Raw genomic sequence first — 16,279 nt, 5'->3', positions numbered from 1 at the left:
TTAACTGCAGTGCTTTTGGTAAAGGCTTACTAATAAATAATAATAAATATTAATATATACATTTGTATTATTAATATTGTGTGGGAGGGGCTTACCCCACGTGTGGAATGCTATGACCCCCACGTGTGTACTGCAATGACCCATAAGGTGACCAATAGCAACATTTCTACCAACCAATCACGAGTGACATTAGTTTCAAGGGTCTGTGGTATCCTCCAATGGTGAGTAGAGAGAGGTTCTAGCCAGCGGCTTGACTCCAATTCATATGCTAATTAGATCACACGTCGGGATCGCTCCGCGAGGCTCAGCGAGCCCCCCCGCAGCTCTCTCCTTTGTTTTCCATATCCCCCATAAAGTCCGCAAACGCCGCTTCCCTCAGCTTATTGCCACTGGCGAACGCTGAGGTAACGTCATGGAAACAGTAGGTAAATGCAGGGGGATTTGGCCTGTCCGAAGAGGTTTCCTGTGACAATAACACTGCTTTTCGTCTAGTGAAAGATTCAATAAGCAACTGAACTACACAGCTCAACAGAACCGTGGAAGCAGAGACCACACGAGCCAGAAGACTTCACACAGCCGGCAGGACGAACTACTAACCGAACTGCACAGCAACTTTCTTCCTTTCGGAGGACTGGTATCATACTGGGCTTAATAATGATACTAGAACTAAGCAAGACTGTTTATTTGATTCTGTGTGGTGTTTTTAAAGTTTGATATATGTGGTGTTATTGTAGTTACAAGCTAAATGAAAGTTAATGTGAGTTAAGCTCTACACAGACCCTGCCATTTTCTAATTAACATTCTCACAGACACTGCATATCACTACGTTCGTACCCACTCCCCCACTCCAGAAGAAGGGGGGGAGCTGCTATCTTAGAGACCATCTTAAAAGACCACAGGAAGGTGTGACTCTCTTTGTTAGTTAACAGAGGTCCCCTCTCACACACACACACACACTCACACACACATCTTTGTTAGTTAGTATTTTGTTTAGTAATTGGTGTTTTATACTTATTATGTTTACAATAAATGTTTTCTTTTAACCTTGTCCTGTCATTAATGTTGCATAAGTGAATTTTGCCAACCGTTACACTGTCAAAAACTCTATGAACCTTCACTGTTCATTATATAATCTGTAATAGTAAATATTAAGATTTCTAATTGAACTAGATCTAAATGAGACTGATCTTAATGAATAAATTGGCTATCTTTTCCCTTCTGTGAAGGGTGGTTCCCCCGATAGAACTTAAACAAACTAAAGTTATGATTTAATATTAATATTTTAAATATTAATGTTTTATATTTTATTTTGATAACCAAATTTATTGAATGCCTAAAGGCACACCAGCATCACATCACCGGTATCACTCCAAACCATTATTGCACAACATTGGTGTCGGTCCCATAGTCAATTAAGACAGAGACTGTATTAGTCTGTCCTCTGCAGAAGAGCTGGACGTGCATAAGGAGCCAAGAGGGCTTTTCAGAACTAGTAATGTGGCTCACCAGCGCCCTCGGAATCTCTGGTAAGCCCTGTCTTTTACCGGACAAGATGACACATACTGACCTCCCTGCCCACAGTACATGTTACACTGATGACAGCTTGGCCCTGCCGAGGCCGCTGGTGCGCTGCGAACGCTCGTGATCGATGCAGAGAAGTCTGGAAGTGGTGAGGGTAGACGGCTACGTTGACTACTTGTCCCCGCCCTCTCTCGTCACCGTTCCTGGAGGCGCCCGTCGATGCGGATAGCAGTAGCAATGAACGTGTCCAAATCAGCCGGAGAGTCCCGCGCCGCCAGTTCATTTTTGATAACTTTTGTAGTGCTTCTACACGTTAATTTGGGTATCTAGCATGTCTACCGTCCCAAAAACTCTGGAAAAAACAACTCCCGCGATTTGTTGTGGTTCCTCTATGTCAGAAACGATACGCTAGATGGCGTCAAATGGGATTACGACCAGAATTGAGCCAGGCTCCGGCCCACCTGACTCTGGTTCAAAACTATATGGTTGCAAGATTGTATCTTCGTCTCCAGTAGCCATATTTCTACAGAGCTAATGGATAGCTAAAAACCATATCAACTGTGGTAAAATGGGCATAATATGTCTCCTTTAAAGCATCACTCTAACTGATGAACAGCTTCACTCTCCAGCTGCAGCTGGTTGAGACAGTTTGTGACTCTCAGTCAGTTCTTCTCTCAGGAGATGGAACCCACTCACCAGAGTCACAGAGAACAGACACTCAGGGAGAGAAGGAGGAAACTTTCTCTTGTTTACACTCACACATCAGACTCACTCTCATCAAGCTGCTGCTTTCAGGTAGAAGAGTTTAAACGTGAACTCTGATGTTGTACAGGTTAATTCCCAGATGATCCGAGTTCCCTGCCCCTGGTTACGACTTCCCTATAAAAGTGAATCCAGCTCCCGGCTTCAGCAGAAGTTTGTTCTCTCGGTGTTTGATAACTTCACAGAAACTGAAGGTGTCGTTCATCTGTTTTAATGTTGTCTCATTTAAATCCTCTTTCATTTCTAATGTTTTTCCTGATTTATCGTCTGCAGTTAAAACTCTGTTTATTTAAACTATGTGAAAACTGATCCTTGAGCTTCTGTTTGCAGGTTGATGGAAAACTTCACGTGGAACAGCGACACCCTGCAGGTGGAGGGGTTAAAGGTCACACAGGTTTCTGTCTACCCCGTCTTCTTCTTCTTCTTACTCTCCTACATCCTCATCAACTTAGCAAACATCGGCATCCTGGTGGTGATTTTTATAGATAAGAACCTTCACCAGCCCATGTACCTGCTCTTCTGTAACATGCCCGTAAATGACATCGTGGGAAACTCCATCATGTTGCCCCGGTTGCTGTCAGACATCCTGCGTCCTCCCTCCGAGCGCCTCATCAGCTACTACGAGTGTGTGCTGCAGGCGTTCTCCACGCACATGTATGCCACCACCTCTCACACGATACTGATGATCATGGCCTTTGACAGATACGTGGCCATCTGTAATCCTCTGCGTTACGCCGCCATCATGACCAACAACATAGTGGTCAAGCTGACTGTGTCTGCCTGGGGCACAGCCTTTGTTCTGGTGGGGATTCTGCTGGGTTTGACCATAAGACTGAACCGATGCAGGACAGTGATCACAAACCCGTTCTGTGACAACGCCTCGCTGTTCAAACTCTCCTGTGAGAGTGTGTTTATTAATAACATCTACGGCCTCACGTTCACCGTGGTCCTGCTCTCTTCTTCTATCGGCAGCATAGTTCTCACCTACGCTAAGATCACAGTCGTGTGTGTGACCAGTAAGAGCAAGTCTCTGAACAGTAAGGCCCTGAAGACCTGCAGCACCCACCTGATGTCGTATATGATCATGTTCTTTTGTGGAATGCTTATCGTTATTCTGCATCGCTTCCCTCAGTTATCTGACTACAGGAAGATGTGCACCATTCTGTTTCACATCGTCCCCGGCAGCTTGAACCCCGTCATCTACGGAGTCCAGTCCAAAGAGATACAAACGTTTCTGTCTAAACTGATTCAGTCCAGAAAAGTCTCATAATTCTCATATAAACACAGTGAAGTTTAGAATATATTATTTAGAGGAAACATGCGTCTTCTCTGTTTTTATGTTTTCATCAGTGAACCTTTTTTTTAAAGTCATAATGAATCAGGAAATAAATGATTTTAATCAACAAAGTAAATGACATTTTCATTGTTTTACTGAGAAACTGCAGATTCAGTCTTTATTGAAGTAAATGTGTCAAAAGGTACATGTTACGTTACGTTGTACTTATATGATGTATAGAAAATACACATCTGAAAACATTGACATTTATTATTATTACTGTTATAATTATCATTAAGTACCAGCAGTGTGAAAGTGTAATAATAATATTGTCTTCACACTTTGACTCTTATTAAACTTCTAATCATGTTTGTGTCTCCACATCGTCCATCTGATTTATTTCATTCTGATTCTAAAGCAGCAGATCGTGATCGTAGAAGCGTGTTTGTGTGTGTGTGTGTGACTGCTCACTGATCCTGTAGAAACTGAAACTCTGTTTTTAAATCTTCTTCTTAATGATGCTGAAGTAAAAACCCTTTAATGTGAGGCTGACACTAGGAAGTATAAGTACACAGATTATTTTCTTCAGTACTTGTGTCAAAGATAAAGTACTGATTCCAACTCTTTACCCCAGTAAAAGTGTAAAAGTATAAAAGTGTAAAGTTTCCCTTTGAAGATCGTTTCTATTGACTGGATCTGACACTGATTTCACATTAGTTAATAAGGAATTTTAATAAAGATCATTTCACTTCAAAGTGAAATTGAAAACAGGTGAAAGAAAAGATTTGAGATGTAAAGTTCGACTTCAAATCAAATCAAATCAAAGTTTATTGTCACATGCACCCATGTCAGCGTCATCAGAGCAGTGAAATTCTTGTGACCTGGCAGGCAGCATCTACGCAGTAGACGGGCTTTACAAAATAAAACAAATAACATACCATATAACATATAACATAGAAAAATGAATTAGCAGTTTACAGGGTGAGGGAGTGGGGAATATTCAATTAAATAATATGAATATACGTGTAGTAATTACTTAGTAAGTGTAATAATAATATACCATTTAACATATAACGTATAAATGCTAACATATAACATATAACATAACAAAATGAATCAGCAGTTTACCGGGTGAAGGAGTGGGGAATATTAAATTAAATAATATGAATATATGTCTAGTAAGTGTATTTGTATGGGTGGTGGAGCAGAATGTACATGGTAACTGTTTAGAGCAGTGGTTCTTAACCTCATTGGAGGTACTGAACCCTGCAAGCTTCAGCAGTGCATTCACCGAACCCTTCGTAATTGGAAAAATAAAATAGGATTTCTTAAAAATATAGGTATATATTTTGTTGTATGATCAGTTGCACACAAAATCACTGTGTTCAAAGAACAAAATTTGAATTACACACAAAAACATAACTCAATGAATGTTTACTGCAAATCAATGTGACTTTTGCTGTTGCCTTCCAGATACAAGTTCAGAAATGCGGGCTTCACCTTGGCAAGTGCCACTCTCATATCATTTTCGCGACAAAGTCTGTTCCTTTTCTTAATCTGCGTGACAATGTTCGTACTCTCGCAAAAACAGGGCTAATTCCACACGCATGGCAAAAACACGATTCAGAACCTTTCCCCGGGATTACCACCGAACGTTAGAATGGTACAGAAGTACTTTGAACTCAGAGCCCATTTCCTTACACAGCTCTTTGAAGAGCTTCACAGCACTATTTTGCACGTAGTTCACAGATTCACCTACAATTTTTAATACTTCTGCCAGTTTTGGAGGAAAGGTTTTTGTTGATATGCAACTACTTGAGCCAAGATGTCAACGCTCATGTCGTCTATTCTGCTGCTGATAGTGTCATCTGAAAGAGGAATTTGGGAAAGCAGCTGGTTTTACGAGTGTTTCACCAATGGTGTTTGATTTGCAGTGCTTTTGCGATCAGGTACGCAACTTCGTACGATGCTGTGAGGATCGGTTTGTCGATGGGTACATGCCGAGCACAGGCAGAGTAGCCTTTTCATCGAATCTGGCTCTCTTCACGTTGAATTCAGTGAGCGTTGTGTTCTTGTATTTCCAATCTCCATGCAGCTTTAGGAAGTGTTCCTTTAGTTTGCCGGTGCCTGACTATAATTGCTCAACTTGGCATTGCAAATCATGCATTGATGACCCATCACGTTCCTTTATACAAGTGAATCCATATTGTACGTATTCGTCCAACCACTTTCTTTTTTTGCTCGACATAGTTAGTATGAAGGGATTGAAAGATTAAAATAAAATCACAAATGACGTACAATTAAGACAGCCACAAGTCGACCACTGAGCGCACCAAGTTCCCTGCAGCACAGATATCAAAGCTAAGCAGTGGGTCGTGATCAGCTGCAGCCAATAATGGCCAAGCGGACGTCACAAATAATGCAAGTGGGCTGAATTTATTTTGTGTAACACATTTTTACTAAGCAACTAAATATTTGTAATCTAACACGGCAAAGAAAAATTGTGTGTTGCGAAATTCTCGGCAGCAAATTTTTAAGGCCGACAATGCTAGTGTGAACCGGGCTATACTGTGTGCGTCTTGAGCCCTGCCGAACCCCTGAGAGTGACTCACCGAACCCCTGGGGTTCAATCGAACCCAGGTTAAGAACCACTGGTTTAGAGGGTCAGTGTTTCTGATTCAGAAGCCTTACGGCCTGGGGGAAGAAGCTGTTTGTGAGTCTGGTGGTCCGTGCTCGGATGCTCCGGTAGCGTCTCCCAGACGGCAGCAGTGTGAGAAGTCCACAGCCTGGGTGGCTGTGGTCCTTGATGATCTTCCGTGCTTTTCTCAGGCATCTTGTGTTGTAGATGCCTTGCACGGAAGGGAGATGGCAGCCGATGATCCGCTTCGCTGTCTTCACCAGCCTCTGCAGGGCCTTGCGATCAGCAGCAGAGCAGCCTGAGAGGATGCTCTCGATGGTGCACCTGTAAAAGTTTGTCAGTGTTTTTGCAGCCATGCAAACTTCTTCAGTCGCCTTAAGAAGTAAATGATGTTGTTGGAACTTTGTGTTGCCACACAGTCCTGCGTGTACAGGGAGTACAGGAGGGGACTGAGTACGCAGCCCTGAGGGGCCCCGGTACTCAGGGTCAGTGAGGCAGATGTGTGGTTGCCCATTCTCACCACCTGGGGTCTGCTCGTCAGGAAGTCCAAGATCCAGCTAGCGGAGGTAAATGGTAAATGGATTTGTATTTAAATAGCACTTTTCTAGTCTGATGAAGACCACTCAAAGCGCTTTACAGTACAGTTTCACATTCACCCATTCACACACACATTCATACAGTGCATCTACTTGCAGCACTTTGTTATTCTATGGGGGGCTATTGAGGGTTCAGCATCTTGCCCAAGGACACTTCGGCATGCAGATGGTTCAGACTGGGGATCGAACCGCCGACCTTCAGGTTGGAGGACGACCACTCTACCCCTCAGCCACAGCCGCCCGGAGGTGAATACCTCCGCTAGCTGGTCGGTGCAACCCCTGAGGACGCGGCCTGGAACTCCATCGTGCCAAGATGACTTTTTCGAGGCTTCACTCTTTGAAGCTCTCGCCTCACGTCAGCCCCGGTCACGGACAGAGTGCAGTCATCTCGGTCCTCGGCCAGTCTCGCTGATGTAAGGGTGATGGTTGCCTCAAACCGTGCATAGAAGGTGTTGAGGTCATCAGGTAGAGAGGCGGCGGGCTGATCATCACTGCTATTTCTCCCTTTATAGCCTGTTATGTGTCGCAGGCCGCCCCACAAGCGTCAAGGGTCGGAGCTGAGGTAGTTGGATTCCAGCTTGTCCCTGTAGTCTCTTTTTCAATCTCTGATGGCCCTCCGTAGGTCACATCTGGACTTCCTCAAAGCCTCCGGTCACCGGAGTTGAAGGCAGAGGACCGTGCTCTGAGCATAGCACAGACATTACCATTTACCCAGGGCTTTTGGTTTGAGAAAGTCCTAACACTGACCCTAGGGACGACATCATCGATGCATTTGGAGATATATGCAGAGACAGTGTCTGTGTATTCATTAATGTCCCCATCCACTGCAACACAGAACATCTGCCAATCTGTTGTTTCAAAGCAATCCTGGTGTTGGGACATGGTTTTTATGCAAAAAGCAGGCCTGTATTGGAAGTCAAAAACCTGAAAGCACATGTTCTTTGTCTTGAAAAAGCCACAAGCCACATTTGCTGGAGTGAACTCATCTTCCAGAGTGCAACGTGTTCTCTTTGTCCTGAGAAGGCCAAGAAACTCAGTCTCCCAGGAGGCTACAGGTTCCTTTTGTTTCAGCAGTCACACCTAGGTGCCATGAGCCACCCAAGATCAACTCCAATTGGTCACTCTGGTCATATGACCTGGGGGTCACTGGGCCTATTTAGGAGCAGGCCTCCCCAAACTCTCTCTCTTTCTCCAATCCCTCCGAGGGCGGAGGGCTGCTCCTCTCTTTCCATCGAACCCCACTGAGGACAACAGGCGGCCAGCCGTCTCTCCTGCAACTCCGAGGGAGGGGGGTCCACTCTCTTCCACAACTCTTCCAAGGGGGAAGCTGCTGGCCTTTCCTCCTGCATCGGCGAGTGGAGAAACCTGATTTCTCCAGCTCAAATCTTCTCTATCCAACAACCGGAGGTCAAAGGTCGAGCTTCCAGCTCATCTTCTCGAGAAAACCTCCACGCATCCCAAGTTTCTTCTAAACTCCTTGCAGCGACTCGGTGTCCTGCAGGTAAGAACTAAAGATTCAATAAGCAACTGAACTGCACAGCTCAACAGAACCACGGAAGCAGAAACCTTATGACCAACCAGAGACTTCACAGAACTGAGAACTGGACTGCAACTTCTTTTCCCCTTTTCCTTGGACTGGTAACATAATCTGGGCTTAATAATTTTACTAGGCTAAGCAAGACTGTTTATTTGATTCTGTGTGGTGTTTATAAGTTTGATATATGTGGTGATATTGTGTTACAAGTTAAATCAAGGTTAATGAAAATTTTAAACTTGTCCTGTCATTAATGTTGCATAAGTGAAGTTTGCCAACCGTAAAACTGTCAAGAACTCTATAAACCTTAACTGTTCACTATATAATCTTTAATAGTAAATATTGAGATTTCTAAGTGAACTAGATCTAAATGAGACTGATCTTAATCAATAAATTAAGTACACGAGGAAGTGCAGAGCAGAGGGGAGTGGCTGAGGTCTGAAATGACAAATGGATTAGTATATGCAAAACTATGATAAGACAAATAAAAATATTAATAAGAGGGTGAATTTGTGACAGAACCCCTCCCACTAGGGACGCTCCTGACGTCCCACCAGGCTGGTCAGGATGGGACCTATGGAACTCTTTGATGAGAGTACGGTCAAAGATGTTGCGAAAGGGCTCCCAGGAGCGCTCCTCCAGTCCACATCCCTCCCAGTCCACCAGATACTGGAAACACCTACCCCGTGGTCGGGACTGGGGGCCTGGAGGCTGGCTGAAGTTGGCTCTCGTTGAGGGGTTTGATCTTGGATACATGAAATGTAGGATGGACACTCATCGACCGGGAAAGGTGGAGACGGACTGCAGCCGGGTTAATGATCTGAGCTATAGGAAATGGTCCCACAAATCGCGGAGCCAATTTCCTTGACTCCAACCGGAGTGGGAGGTCACGAGTCGACCCAAAAGAGCTGCTTCGACCAGGAAGAAGGATTGTGGGAGACCACGCACCTCAAAGTAGTTTCTAGGGATGAGCGAGTACAGCATTATCTGTATCTGTTAACCATATGAATTATCCGTATCCGTACTCTGAGTGGGAGGGGCCTAACCCGGAAGTGGGTGTGATTTAACCCGGAAGTGGGCTGGTTCAACATAACTTTCTTTTTTAACTTTGAAATTTTTTTAGGATTTTTTTTAGTTTTATTTTTTTTCAATTTATTTCCACACCAGGTGTGTGTGTGTGTGTGTGTGTGTGTGTGTGTGTGTGTGTGTGTGAGTGTGAGTGAGATTCGAGATGTCTCGAGAGATGAGCACTCTGTGTTTTTGGTGTGGAAGGACGTGAATTGTGTTCGTTCGCAGGTCATACAGACTGGTTTTGTTATTTTCACTTTACATTAACACTTAAAGTTTAGTGCAGTGTAATTGTTTGCCGTGATAATTAAATGCCAGTGTGATAATAGATGACAATTTCAAACCATACAAACTGTCATGTTGTACTGTATTTAATAGAGGTTTAATTTACTGTAAAGTAGGTGTGGATGTAAAGTGAAGATGGCAGGACCAGTCATTGTGACTTGTGAACGAGTGTGGTTCGCGTCTTTCTGTGCTGGGGACACGGAGTGTTCGTTTCTCCGGGAGACAGTGAACGTCCCTCGCATCTCCAGCGCTCCTCTACTGAGCCAATGCTGGTCTCGTGAAAATTTTTCCAAAGACTCGTACCCGAAGACCCAGTCGGGAAATGAACGAATCATTTCTGCTTCCTTGACTGAGCCTATGGAACAGTCCCGATGCGCAGTGAACCTGAGTGACTGAGAGACAGAGAGCTGTTCTGTGAGTGAGTGAGGAGAGCCGTGTGTGACGGGAGGAGCGCTGTGACGCTGTGTGAGGATTTTCATTCAGTCCGAGCACAGATAATGACTCCGATTACTCGTATTATACTCGTAATCGGCAAAAGTGCTTTATCCGTACTGGATACTCGTTTCAGCCGAGTATCCGGCTCATCTCTAGTAGTTTCCATCTCTTGGTTCATTCTTTCGGACTGGCCATTCGATTGTGGGTGGAACTCAGAGGATAGACTGACCTTAGCTCCCAACAGGCTGCAGAATTCCATCCAGAAGGGAGAGGTGAATTGTGGACCCCTGTCTGAGACAATGTCACTGGGAAGACCATGCAGACGAAACACATGTTGTAGGGAATAGGCAGTGGCTGGAGCAAGACGGAAGGAGCATGACGAGCACTCTTGTGCTGGGAACAAATCATCTCTTCAATGGAACCCCACCAGGAGCGTTGCCTCAATAGAGCTAGGGTGCGTCTGACCCCTGGGTGGCAGGCAAGGCGAGAAGTGTGTCCCCACTGGAGAACCTGGGGGCGAAGGTTAGCAGAGACAAGCAGGCGATGAACAGGACAGGCACTGGGCGCTAGGTGATCAGCCTGACCCTGCTTCACCTTATCCTTGATGTCCCAGGTTATAGTGCCAACGACCACCTTGGAGGGGAGGATACTTTCGGGTACTGAGTGACCATCGTCTGACTGGAACTGCGGGGACAGGGCATCAGGCTTGACATTTTTCAATCCTGGGCGGTAAAATAGGGAAAAAACTAAACGGTTAAAGAATAGAGCCCACCTGGCTTGACGGGAACTCAACCGCTTGGCTGACCGGATGTATTCAAGGTTCTTGTGGTCGGTCCAGACCACAAATGGTTGCTCCGCCCCCTCCAACCAATGCCTCCACTCCTCCATGGCCATTTTAACAGCCAACAGCTTTCTTTTCCCAATGTCATAACGCTGTTCGGCTGGTGACAATTTAAGGGAGAAAAAGGCACAAGGGTGCATCTTCTGGTCCTCTGCCGACCCCTGAGGGAGGACTGCACCCACCCCGGATGCGTCCACCTCCACCAGAAACTGACACACCGGGTCTGGAAAAACGAGGATGGGAGCAGACGAGAACCTTGTTTTCAACTCACTGCATGCAGTCTTCAATTCATTCCCCTCCCTGATACGAATCAGGTGATAGGCGTTTCGGAGGTCAAGCTTAGTGAAAACTGTCGCCCCTTGCAATAGTTCGAATGCAGGTGAGATAAGTAGGAGGGGAACCTGTTCTTAATGGTGATCGTTCAGACCTCGGTAATCAATGCAGGGCCGGAGGGTCTTGTCCTTCTTATCCACAAAGAAGAATCCCGCACCAGCAGGGGATGACGAAGGACGCATAATTCCGGCAGCCAGTGAGTCATTGACATACTTTTCCATGGCCTTGGTCTCAGGAGCAGACAGGGAGAATAATCACCCCCTGGGTGGTGAGGTTCCAGGAAGGAGATCGATCAAGCTGTTCAGCAAACGTATGGTCCAGAAGATTGGTGTTGGGACATGGTTTTTGTGCAAAAAGCAGGCCTCTCTTTCAGCCTAAATGTGTGGACAAAATCTGAAAGCACGTTCTTTGTCTTGAGAAAGACACATGCCGCATGGGCTGGAGCGAACTCAATCTCCCAGAGTGCAACGTGTTCTCTTTGTCCTGAGAAGGTCAAATAACTCAAACTCCCAGGAGGCTACATGTGCCCTTTGTTTCAGCTTTTTAACATATAGGTGCGAAGTGCTCCAAGGATCAATTCCAATTGGTCAATCTGGCCACATGACCTGAGGGCCACTGGGCCTATTTAAGAGCAGGCCTCCCCAAACTCTCTCTCTTTCTCCTGCATCTCCAAAGGGGGAGGCTGCCGGCCTTTCCTCCTGCATCGGCGAGTGGAGAAACCGGATTCCTCCAGCTCAAATCTTCTCTTTGCATCCAACTCTACCAGAGGAGCGCAAAGGTGCAGTCTTCCAACTCATCTTCTCCAGGAAACCTCCACACATCTCAAGCTTTTTCCAACTCCTTACAGCGATGTCCTGTAGGTAAGAACTAAACACTGCATGAAAAGAAGCGTTTGTGTCATTATGTGTCGCAGGAAAGTGTTGGCACATTCTTCGGTTAACAGCTTTTCACACAAATCTGCAGGCAGCAAAGGAAACTCTCCTGTTTCCTGCAGTTTTCAAGCCTGATATCTGTTGTGAGGTGACCCCCCGCTCCTACGCCTAGAGGAGGCTTTCACATGCAAATGACAATGCTCTGAGCTTCACAAATGCAAATCAGGATAGTTCCCCTCAGAGCAGATACCACCTTTTACTAAGAGGCAGCAACTAAATTATCTGGCTGAGTACACCAGGCTTAAAATATATATAAAACCTGACATTTTAAATTGTTCTTAAATAAGTAGGTGTGCTATAATGAATTACATTGTATACCATGAACAAAGGTCAATGCTGTCAAATGAAACAATGCACTTTATTTCAAATTTTTATTGTCATCCAAAACAATCCTGAATCTCAACCACTGTACAGAGTGGCATGATTACAGTCACTATTTCAATTGTGCTGGTTAAATGCACAGAGGATTTGTTAACCACACCTCTACCAGCAATCCGCTCAACAGGAAGAAATTATGCTGGGTATGATATGTCTGTGCCCTGTAATCTCCAAACTTCTCCCGGCTTTCCATAAAAATATCTGTCCTCCCAAAACACTGGCATCATATTCACATGTCAATGGCACACTAAGCTGTTTTCCATGAATTATAAATGCTATCTTTTCACCACTACTTTCAAAATTGCTACGAAACATTCATTGATTTAATGATTTATTTTTTCAGTGTAATATTTAATCCCCCATGGACTGCACAGCGACAAAACACAGCAGCCGGCTGTTTGGCTACAACATACATCTCCACTCAGTTTGATTATTATTTTAAATATAAAGAAGACACAATATAGAGCTGAAATTCCTTCATAATTTGAACTTCATGACAAGGACAGTTGTGGAGATTTACTGTGAAAACCTCACGTCACCCGCTCGCGTCATCAGCTGATGGGCTCGTCCAATCACAGCCTCGTAAACGCAGTGCAGCATCGAGTGTCCCGCAGACATGTAACTCCGGCTTGTGTTAAGTTTGTTCCGTACGAGTGACTCTGTTTTCGGGTTAAATAACTTGCTGAAGTCGATACGACGCTTTTCCCTGGAGGAGAAGATGAGTGCGTGTGTAAGCAGAGCCGCGGGCCCGGTGTGGACGAGTCGAGGCGGAGAAGACGGACGCACAGTCCCTGAGTTAAGGTGAGAGCTAAGCTAGACGGAGCCGCCATGCTAACTACTAAGCTAACTCGTTCATCTGAAAAGCATGTCCGCCACTTTGGGATAGCGAGAAAGTTGCTAAAATACGAATACAGCATCGAGTGCTTGAGCAGATCTAGTGCATGTGTAAATATGTATGAATTACTTAGATGTCACAGTTTGTTCTCGTTAAGTTTTTTCATCAACGTGACTTTTTTTTTCTATGTTTTCACAGCCTGAGTCCCCCCCCCCCCACACACACACACACAAAGAGGCGGCCACTGCGCGTGAGGCAGAGACGCTGAAAGTCCGGATTTAAAGTGCGGAAAAGTAAGCCATTTAATGTAAGTAACTGTTTATGAATATTTTGGTGTTTTTTTGCTGTGGATCTTCCAACGGTGATGCAGCACGGCTATTTCCGTTTAAACTCATGTTACTGGTGTTGTTTTCCAGCTGCCTGTCCATGACGTAGTAAGACACACTATGAGCCAGTATGATCCGACCAGACCTTACATCAGCATTGAGGAGTTCAGGAGAAGAAAGAGGGTAAGGTTATATTCGTTAAATAATTTTCCAGTTACATGTTAAGGTGTATGTTGTCATTGAACTGTGCTAATTTTACTGAATGTGTTTACAGCTGATTGAAGCGGGACAGATGACATGGATCCATCCTTCCACAGCCAGGAGTGCACCGACCTGTGTCCCACACTTCATATAAGACTGGAAGCTACACTGATCTCACAGCTACACACCACAGACGTCTACACACTGGAGAAGATTCAGACAGAGTCCCACAAAGAAGTCATGACACAGAGGCTGCAGAGAAACATTTCAAGCCTCATCTGAGTTTTTGTACAATATTTTTGCTGTATGTAAATAAAGCTTTGACTCCACATATACCTTGTTCACATTTGTTCCCTGTACAATATGTTCACCTATAACATCAAGCATCACATGAATGTTTAGTTTTAATTAACTGCAGTGCTTTTGGTAAAGGCTTACTAATAAATAATAATAAATATTAATATATACATTTTTATTATTAATATTGTGTGGGAGGGGCTTACCCCACGTGTGGAATGCTATGACCCCACGTGTGCACTGCAATGACCCATAAGGTGACCAATGAATCACGAGTGACATTAGTTTCAAGGGTCTGTGGTATCCTCCAATGGTGAGTAGAGAGAGGTTCTAGCCAGCGGCTTGACTCCAATTCATATGCTAATTAGATCACACGTCGCGATCGCTCCGCGAGGCTCAGCGAGCCCCCCGCGGCTCTCTCCTTTGTTCTCCATATCCCCCATAAAGTCCACAAACGCCGCTTCCCTCAGCTTATTGCCACTGGCGAACGCTGAGGTAACGTCATGGAAACAGTAGGTAAATGCAGGGGGATTAGGCCTGTCCGAAGAGGTTTCCTGTGACAATAACACTGCTTTTCGTCTAGTGAAAGATTCAATAAGCAACTGAACTACACAGCTCAACAGAACCGTGGAAGCAGAGACCACACGAGCCAGAAGACTTCACACAGCCGGCAGGACGAACTACTAACCGAACTGCACAGCAACTTTCTTCCTTTCGGAGGACTGGTATCATACTGGGCTTAATAATGATACTAGAACTAAGCAAGACTGTTTATTTGATTCTGTGTGGTGTTTTTAAAGTTTGATATATGTGGTGTTATTGTAGTTACAAGCTAAATGAAAGTTAATGTGAGTTAAGCTCTACACAGACCCTGCCATTTTCTAATTAACATTCTCACAGACACTGCATATCACTACGTTCGTACCCACTCCCCCACTCCAGAGGAAGGGGGGGAGCTGCTATCTTAGAGACCATCTTAAAATACCACAGGAAGGTGTGACTCTCTTTGTTAGTTAACAGAGATCCCCTCTCACACACACACACACACTCACACACACATCTTTGTTAGTTAGTATTTTGTTTAGTAATTGGTGTTTTATACTTATTATGTTTACAATAAATGTTTTATTTTAACCTTGTCCTGTCATTAATGTTGCATAAGTGAATTTTGCCAACCGTTACACTGTCAAAAACTCTATGAACCTTCACTGTTCATTATATAATCTGTAATAGTAAATATTAAGATTTCTAATTGAACTAGATCTAAATGAGACTGATCTTAATGAATAAATTGGCTATCTTTTCCCTTCTGTGAAGGGTGGTTCCCCCGATAGAACTTAAACAAACTAAAGTTATGATTTAATATTAATATTTTAAACATTAATGTTTTATATTTTATTTTGATAACCAAATTTATTGAACGCCTAAAGGCACACCAGCATCACATCACCGGTATCACTCCAAACCATTATTGCACAACATTGGTGTCGGTCCCATAGTCAATTAAGACAGAGACTGTATTAGTCTGTCCTCTGCAGAAGAGCTGGACGTGCATAAGGAGCCAAGAGGGCTTTTCAGAACTAGTAATGTGGCTCACCAGCGCCCTCGGAATCTCTGGTAAGCCCTGTCTTTTACCGGACAAGATGACACATACTGACCTCCCTGCCCACAGTACATGCAGCAGTTCTCCACAAGGCGCCGCTGTCACTGATGACAGCTTGGCCCTGCCGAGGCCGCTGGTGCGCTGCGAACGCTCGTGATCGATGCAGAGAAGTCTGGAAGTGGTGAGGGTAGACGGCTACGTTGACTACTTGTCCCCGCCCTCTCTCGTCTCCGTTCCTGGAGGCGCCCGTCGATGCGGATAGCAGTAGCAATGAACGTGTCCAAATCAGCCGGAGAGTCCCGCGCCGCCAGTTCATCTTTGATAACTTTTGTAGTGCTTCTACACGTTAATTTGGGTATCTAGCATGTCTACCGTCCCAAAAACTCTGGAAAAAACAACTCCCGCGATTTGTTGTGGT

The 16,279-nt window shown here is 44.7% G+C and overlaps 1 protein-coding gene and 1 long non-coding RNA gene across 3 annotated transcripts; both read left to right on the top strand.

Annotated features, from left to right (window-relative positions):
- The first annotated feature begins 2,617 nt into the window (after nucleotides 1-2,617).
- On the top strand, nucleotides 2,618-9,961 carry LOC133019600 (olfactory receptor 8G17-like). 2 transcript variants are annotated; one of them, XM_061086132.1, is made up of 2 exons: nucleotides 2,618-3,544; nucleotides 9,944-9,961. In XM_061086132.1, exons 1-2 carry the CDS (start codon nucleotides 2,618-2,620, stop codon nucleotides 9,959-9,961), a joined length of 945 nt encoding a protein of 314 aa, XP_060942115.1. The 2 variants fall into 2 exon arrangements, with proteins under 2 accessions (XP_060942115.1, XP_060942116.1); XM_061086133.1 differs by lacking the exon at nucleotides 9,944-9,961 and having other exon boundaries at nucleotides 2,618-3,553.
- A 3,917-nt stretch (nucleotides 9,962-13,878) lies between these two features.
- Nucleotides 13,879-14,292, top strand: LOC133020022 (uncharacterized). Its single transcript, XR_009682901.1, has 2 exons — nucleotides 13,879-13,943; nucleotides 14,035-14,292. It is a non-coding gene; the product is annotated as an uncharacterized LOC133020022 (long non-coding RNA).
- Nucleotides 14,293-16,279: the final 1,987 nt, after the last annotated feature.

This window comes from Limanda limanda, chromosome 14 (assembly GCF_963576545.1).
Source record: "Limanda limanda chromosome 14, fLimLim1.1, whole genome shotgun sequence".
In the NCBI taxonomy this organism is placed as follows: Eukaryota; Metazoa; Chordata; class Actinopteri; order Pleuronectiformes; family Pleuronectidae; genus Limanda; species Limanda limanda.
Note: the sequence above shows the minus strand (reverse complement) of the source record. Positions and strands in the feature narration are given on the sequence as shown.

Bases quoted from the DNA above. Each gene is read 5' to 3' on its own strand.
- LOC133019600 (XM_061086132.1), top strand. From the start codon at position 2,618: ATGGAAAACTTCACGTGGAACAGCGACACCCTGCAGGTGGAGGGGTTA.